Here is a 7,023-nt window from a genome sequence, read left to right on the forward strand (position 1 = left end):
GCTCTCTCTCAGAGATCAGTAACTGCCGTTTTAATTCCAAAGCTATTTCTTCATGCAGGTTTCGCATCAAAAGTCCAGAGTCACGGACTCAGACATCAGCTGCCCATCACGTCTTCAAGCCTGTTTTTTAAAAGGAAAAATGCCAAACAGGCTAAAATATCAAAATTCTAGACACCAGTACAATTTGATTTTTCAACAATAATAGTCCATTGGTTTTGATCAATTCTTTCAAAATAAATTTCAATAACGTCTAATGTAGCCAAATGAAATAATGTCTCTCATTAATTTGTCTTTAATTAAATAGAATCTAATTTATCACCATGACTTTGACAGAGGTGGCGGTCCACTGTATCTCTGTGACTCTCTGAACCTGCAGATAAGGATGGTGCACCTGACTATGACTCCAGTTTTTTTTTTTTGTTCCATTACATATTAACAATTTTCACATGATCCTGGTGATTTATGACAAAACCCTACACAAAAAGCGAATTTTAATCTGTGAGCTTATAGTCTTCGAAAGAAGGCAATGGAACAAATCTACTTTGTTTACTTACTGAATACTTTGTTAGTTTTGACAATTTACTGTTTCAGCTCATTAATACGGCACTCAGTAAAAAAGAAACCAGCAGGCAGGACCAAACGGTTTATGCTAGATGCAGATGAAGTCAAACAAATGTAAGGAAGCGCCAAGTTCCTGTAGGAAGAGGAGGTGGACGCAGCTTCTCTGTACAACACGGGACTTTTCACACCTGCATTCAAACCTGAAGCTGCCTCGAGGCCTTTAGGATAAAACTCTGTTAACTCTTCATGTACATCGATTTGTGCTTCTGAGCAAGGCACCGATTCTCTAGTTGTGAAGGACACTAACTGTAGGAGAGTTAAAAAGAAGATTTTCTCCATTAACAACACATCAATTAACTTATATAATATATCTTAATAAAATGAAATTGCATTTTTAATCAATGATACAAAATGTACATACAAATTACAGTAATCAAAAGGTTAGTATACCATTTAAAACAAAAGTGACTGAAGACCCTCTAACATCTATTTTTAAAAATATGTTTCATTAAAAACTTTATTCGACTTAAGTGTGGGATATTCGCATTCCACCAAAAGTATTCATTTCAAAACATGAGGTCTAATTCTTTCCTCAATGTGGAAAAAAATGTTCATGAGGCACAGCATCTAAAAGTGCACTCAGACTAAAGGGCGAACATAATATCTGATGAACCTGAACATAAAAAAAACAAACATGTGATGCATTGTGTAATCTCCTCGACGTCTGGATGTCACACCAAGGGGGGGCGGTTCATTATATGGTCAGAACTGTGGAGAGGCGGGTTGAACCGCGTGGCGCGGTGGGAGCAGGTATAAATGCAGGTGTTTGTCATCCCCTGAAACCAGCGTGCTCACAGGTTCCCCTCGTCCGGCTCCTAAAACCTCCCAACATGAACTTCTTCGGTGTGCTGTCCTGCTTCAGCCTGCTGCTGGCAGCTGCTGTCGCCCAGGACCCAAAACCCTGCGGTGAGTTTGGAGAACTCCCACCAGTGACCCCAGATAAATATGTTCATGTCCTTTGTGTGTAGTGTGTGTAGTGTGTGTGGTGTGTGTGGTGTGTGTGTGTGTGTGTGTGTGTGTGTGTGTGTGTGTGTGTGTGTGTGTGTGTGTGTGTGTGTGTGTGTGTGTGTGTGTGTGTGTGTGTGTGTGTGTGTGTGTGTGTGTGTGTGTGTGTGTGTGTGTGTGTGTGTGAAGCTGGACTTCCTCAAAGGAAAACAAATGGGCAGATGCATGGTGTCCAGTTAAGTGTTTTGTACGTCAGTGTACTGTTTTGTGTCTGTTTTTTAAATTGTATTTCTGTGAGTGATTTATTAATCATTTCGATTGTACTGTTCCGCAGTTTCTCCCCCGCTGATGAGTGGAGGCCTCACTGTGGTGAGTCGGTGACCTGCGTGTCGGTCAAACCACGTCAAGTGCTCAATGTCTTACTCTTGACCTTCTAACTCTTTCTCCCTCGTCTTCAGATGACTGGCGACGGGCTCTTGTTTTCCGTTGGAACGATAAGTTATGATGCTTTTGGACAGAGGATGCGGGTCAGGAACTACGGGTTTGCCAGCAATCAGACTTTCGGTCTGGACCAGCTTATGCTTTTCAACCAGGTATTTAACCATGAATCAATTGTTTCTGAAAAAGATTTTACATGATTTTGTTTTAATCTACATACATACTGAGTATGCAGCTCTGTGTTTATCTCCAGCACGTCAAATTCTCAGTTTCTTCTGGGTTTTTTAAAGGCATCAACTCCTAGATTTGGTCCCTACTAACATTTGTTTTTAATGTCAATGAAAATTAATTTTTTTTAATCATACCTCCTGTATTTCTGCCATAAGTTTTCAAATTTGAGCCCTGTGGTGTTCAAAACTGCTAAAAGCAACACGATGCAACCACGTTAAAGCTTTTTGTCTGATGGGCATCCTGAATATTAAGGGCTGACAATAATACTGATCATTTATCTCATTATAAAATAATAATCCAGCATTGACACGTGTCATTTCACAAGTTGTGAGCGTTTCCTTTCCCTATGCTTTCAGAAAGTCTATTATGAGATCGACTGGAGCAAACTGTCTTGCAAGAAGTTTGCGCTCGATGCCTCCTTCAATCCCATGCGCGTGCCCACTGATGCAAAGCTGGCTGGTCAGGTCTTCATGGGCTCCTCCTCCTCCTGGGGAATGGGTGCACTGGTCAACACCTGGCAGGGAAGCCTTCCAAACAACGGTAAGAGGGAACATGTGACCCTGGATAAGAAACGTGCCTCTATTTTGACCAAACCTGAGGGGCTGTTTGATGCAGTGACCTGTCGAAACCATTTCATGATTTTGTTTGAAAGTGACAACATCTGGCCTGAATGTGTTCATTCAAACTAATTCAGTGTATTCGGTATACATTTTTTTTCCGACTTTGGTGGTGTCTTGACATGCAGCTAGATTTGCTTTAATTTATTGAATCTTTCAGTAATGAGCTGTGCAAGAGACAATGATTTCAAATGAAGTTATATTAGGGGTGTAACTGTCGTGGAATTTTGTCTATCCTCCCTGAGGAACTCTTGGTTCTCAGGCACCAAGCAACGCCATCTTATCTATGGCAAGCCGAAACGATCAGTGAGCACCTGAAGTCTCTCTCACGAGCTGTCATAGTCGCGGGGAGATTATGACAATACTCATAGCTAAATACACTACAGAGAGTGGAGATAGGCAGACTTATCTTGGGACGCCAAACACTGTGGACCTGTTGATCTGTGTAGCGAACCGGGAGTCTCCTCAATATTGAGCTCTTGTAATAAATACTATAATAAATAGACGGTTTCTGTCTTCCTGAATTCGCATCCACTCAATTATCATCAATTATTTCATTTCAGTAAAGATACACGTATTTGTATTGAACCAGATGATGTGGACATTCTCATCTTTCTTCTGAAAAAAACGTGAAACTTGAGTAAAAACACACCATGTTCCATAAATAAAAAGATCTGCTTTTGTTTCGTATGCTGCTTCGTAATTACATATTTGCAGCAAATTCCTACTTATGAGGATAGAAACAGATGCTGCCTTGAGTCAAAATAATGTCTGTGCAGCAGTGTGAAGCCTCACATGTAACCTGTGCTCCATGTCCTCAGGCATGTACACGACCGTCTTCACTGAGATCGGCTGCATCCCACTGACCTACACCAGCTTCACACCGACTTCTGGATGGACCACCCTCAGGTGAGAGGCCGGACTGACAAAACCACGGGAGCACAGAAAGAGCTAAATAACAAGTGTTGCTACACTTGTTTATATCAACAATAATATGACCTTTCACATTCATCTTTTAGCAGTGTTCATTTTTTTTTTTACATTAATTCTAAACTGAATTAATGTATGATATATACTGTATCATTGTATTTATATAAAACAAATATCAATTTATTTAAAAAGGCACATTTGAACGCATACCAAAGTGCTTTGCAGAGAAATAGGAATAAAATTATTAAAATACAAAATATATTGAAAAATGAAAATTGGGACATTTTAACTGTGAATCAATCAACAACTACAGGTGTAAGAATCATTGAAAATATTTAAACAGCAGGCATGCTGCACAGAGAATTAATGAAGGATTAAAAACAAAGTGTAACCAGCCATGTGTTCATTATGACACTTAAAAAACAAGCAAACAATTACTTTTTTTAGAATATAATGAAGGGCAGACAGAGTTTAATCAAGATTGCTCTAAGTAAACTTGAGTTATGTTATTATCTTATCATATAATACTAATCATATTACTGTTTTTCACAAAGTGGTGCTGTTTATTGTGCAAGAGCCTGTTTTTGCAGGAGACGGCATCTGAGTGAGATGTGTATCTGTCGAGTTTCCAGGGGATTTTGAAACCCCTTCAGGATGATAACCCTATCAGAATTATTTCACCGCTATGTGTAATCATGTTCCCGCTCTTCACTGAAGGTTTAGGATTTCAGACATCAGTGTGGCGACATGATGCATGCACATGATGCCCAGTTGTTGTTCCACCCGGGACTTTTAACACCGAACTTAAACTCAAACAAAACTCAGTCACGTGTCTCACGCAGTCAAATTCGTATTTATCTTTCAGCACCTACAACTGGGTCCTGGGAAACTCAAACCCCATGGATTACATCCCACCGTTCTTTTGTGCCAAGTCTAAGCTGGAGGAGACCGAGACACCACGCACCATCTTCACTGCCCTGGAGTCTCTGGCCGTGAAGACCAAGAAAGAGGAGTAAACATGTCGAGCATCGCTCCAAAAATAATCGCCAATACTGCTCCTGTCAGTGCAGCGATCATCAAGGAAAATAAAGAAAATTGGATTAACATGATTGGACTGGAGCTACCTGTTTAACAACAAGTCTACTGCAATGTCTATGTCAAACAACTGTATGTGGCAAAGCTCGCACACCTCAATGTTTGGAAATTTGTAAGATGGTGAGAAAAATCAAATCTAGACAATCGGTGGGAAATTACAGAGAGAACTATATGTGAGGGAAACCTTTCAGCAACGCCCAGTGGAGCTCGATCTCCCGCTTTGTGTATCTCTGTCATCCTCTTCAGTAAAATCATTTAAAAGTATTGAATTGTACTGTACTTCTGTGGAGCTGTATGTCTGGGTGGGTGAATGAATAAATGGACAGGACTGGACTGTATATTTATATAGCGCTTTTCTAGTCATATAGACAACTCAAAGCGCTTTACAGGAAAGTCACATTCATACAGCGCTGCTATTTACCGCGCATTTTTCTATCACATTCATACACTGTCGGAAGAGCCGTCAGAGGCAAGTTAGGGTTAAGTGTCTTGCACAAGGACATAATGGCATGTGGACTGGCGGAAGCTGGGATCGAAGACGAACGACTCTACGTCCTGTGCCACAGCGATAAGGCAGCAGAAAATTACCATGATGTGCAAGGTTAATGCTGCATCTATTTTATATGAAAGAATCTTTGCACCAATTGGATTTTCTTATGTGTATTATCAAAGCATGCTCCCAAAAGTTGAAAAGATGAAACAGGCTTGTGTTAATGTACTTGAGTTATCCCCAAAATATCCAAAGAAGTCGGTGATTGAATCTTATTTTGAAAATTTTGTTTATGAGGCTTCTGCTGTGCATTTTAAATGGCTGTTGTTTCTGTCTAAATCCTCATGTAGCAACAAACTGCAGTACTTTCCATCCTGCAGCAGATGGAGGCAGCGCTACTCTTACGTCAGCACATCCTGCTTTGATTTATGCTTTGGCCTAACTTCTAATGGTTTTCTGAAAACAATTAATTCAAAAGACCAGTTACTCAGGTACACTCCACAACAACACGTTCTAAAATCGACCCCCGCACCACATTTTTAAACTCATGAGCAGTATATAATATAATAATTAATATTGGTTTATCAGAAGCAATAACTCAATATAATGTAGTTTTAAGCAAAGGTAGTGACAGTTTTGTGTATAAACAGATGATAAATGATTGGAATTATAATGCGACATATTTAATGTTAAATATGTGACATATGGAATTTATCATCATATCTATTATATTAATTAATTAATAATCTATTTATAAACATTTCCTCACCCTCCATGACAACCGAGACAGCTGCTGAAAGCCATCAGATGCAGCCGTAAGGTCTGGGAATTAAGAATCTACAATACTCACGTCGTCATGAGTTCAAGAGTGTTTTATGACAGATTAAGGATTTATTCAGGTGATTCATCATATATATATATATGATCACAGCGACGTTACACTGTGCCTCAGTCATTCAACTGTTTACACACCTTCCATGCTTAATAGGAGAAGTTGTCCATGAGGCAATATGATTTGTATTCAAGATAAAATACTGTAAACTGACACCAGCATGATAGCAGATGCTGCTGAGCTTGTGTCCTCAGATGAAACATCACTTTGCATGCAGTTACAGTTTCTGCAGTTACAGTTTCCTGCTGTCAAATTACACACTTTACACATAAAAATGAATAACCACATTTTTTTTTCCATTGTTGTTCCATCTTTGAATTCATTTGTAAACTCTTTTAGTGTCCGGTTTCATTCCTCCGTGTCTTATTACACGGATGACTAACCCACTGAACATCAACAAGAAGAGCATTGCTTTTTATTATCGGAGGTTCCTTACACGTGTTACTCCCTCTGGAATATGAGTCAACGTTTGATAATGAACGTCAAGGTGTTGGGTGGTGGCCACCTAAAGCCACTTTCAAAAATGACTCATCTGTCCCATGTGATTAAAGAGATGAGAGGCATTATTAGTAATAAAAGCCTCGCTAGTCGTCCCAGTTATCATTCTGATGATTATCCGAGCATGCTGGGACTTTGGCGTTGGCATGCGCAGTAAGACACAGGGCCAATTGTAAAGTCCCTGTTGTGATGAGAAAATTACATTTCAATGACAAATACAAGTCATTATTCCCTTCCAATTTCAACAAATTTAACCAAGCCTAAAT

General features: G+C 39.6%; 1 protein-coding gene across 1 annotated transcript; it reads left to right on the forward strand.

The window, feature by feature from the left end:
• Positions 1–1,370: 1,370 nt before the first annotated feature.
• Positions 1,371–5,141, forward strand: LOC118312182 (ependymin). The gene is made up of 6 exons (XM_035636572.1): positions 1,371–1,527; positions 1,901–1,935; positions 2,025–2,159; positions 2,592–2,775; positions 3,674–3,761; positions 4,648–5,141. The coding sequence occupies exons 1-6, from the start codon at positions 1,452–1,454 to the stop codon at positions 4,796–4,798; spliced, it is 669 nt and encodes a 222-aa protein (XP_035492465.1). The 5' UTR covers positions 1,371–1,451; the 3' UTR covers positions 4,799–5,141.
• The last annotated feature ends 1,882 nt before the right edge of the window (positions 5,142–7,023 follow it).

This window comes from Scophthalmus maximus, chromosome 8 (genome assembly GCF_022379125.1).
Source record: "Scophthalmus maximus strain ysfricsl-2021 chromosome 8, ASM2237912v1, whole genome shotgun sequence".
Taxonomy (NCBI): Eukaryota; Metazoa; Chordata; class Actinopteri; order Pleuronectiformes; family Scophthalmidae; genus Scophthalmus; species Scophthalmus maximus.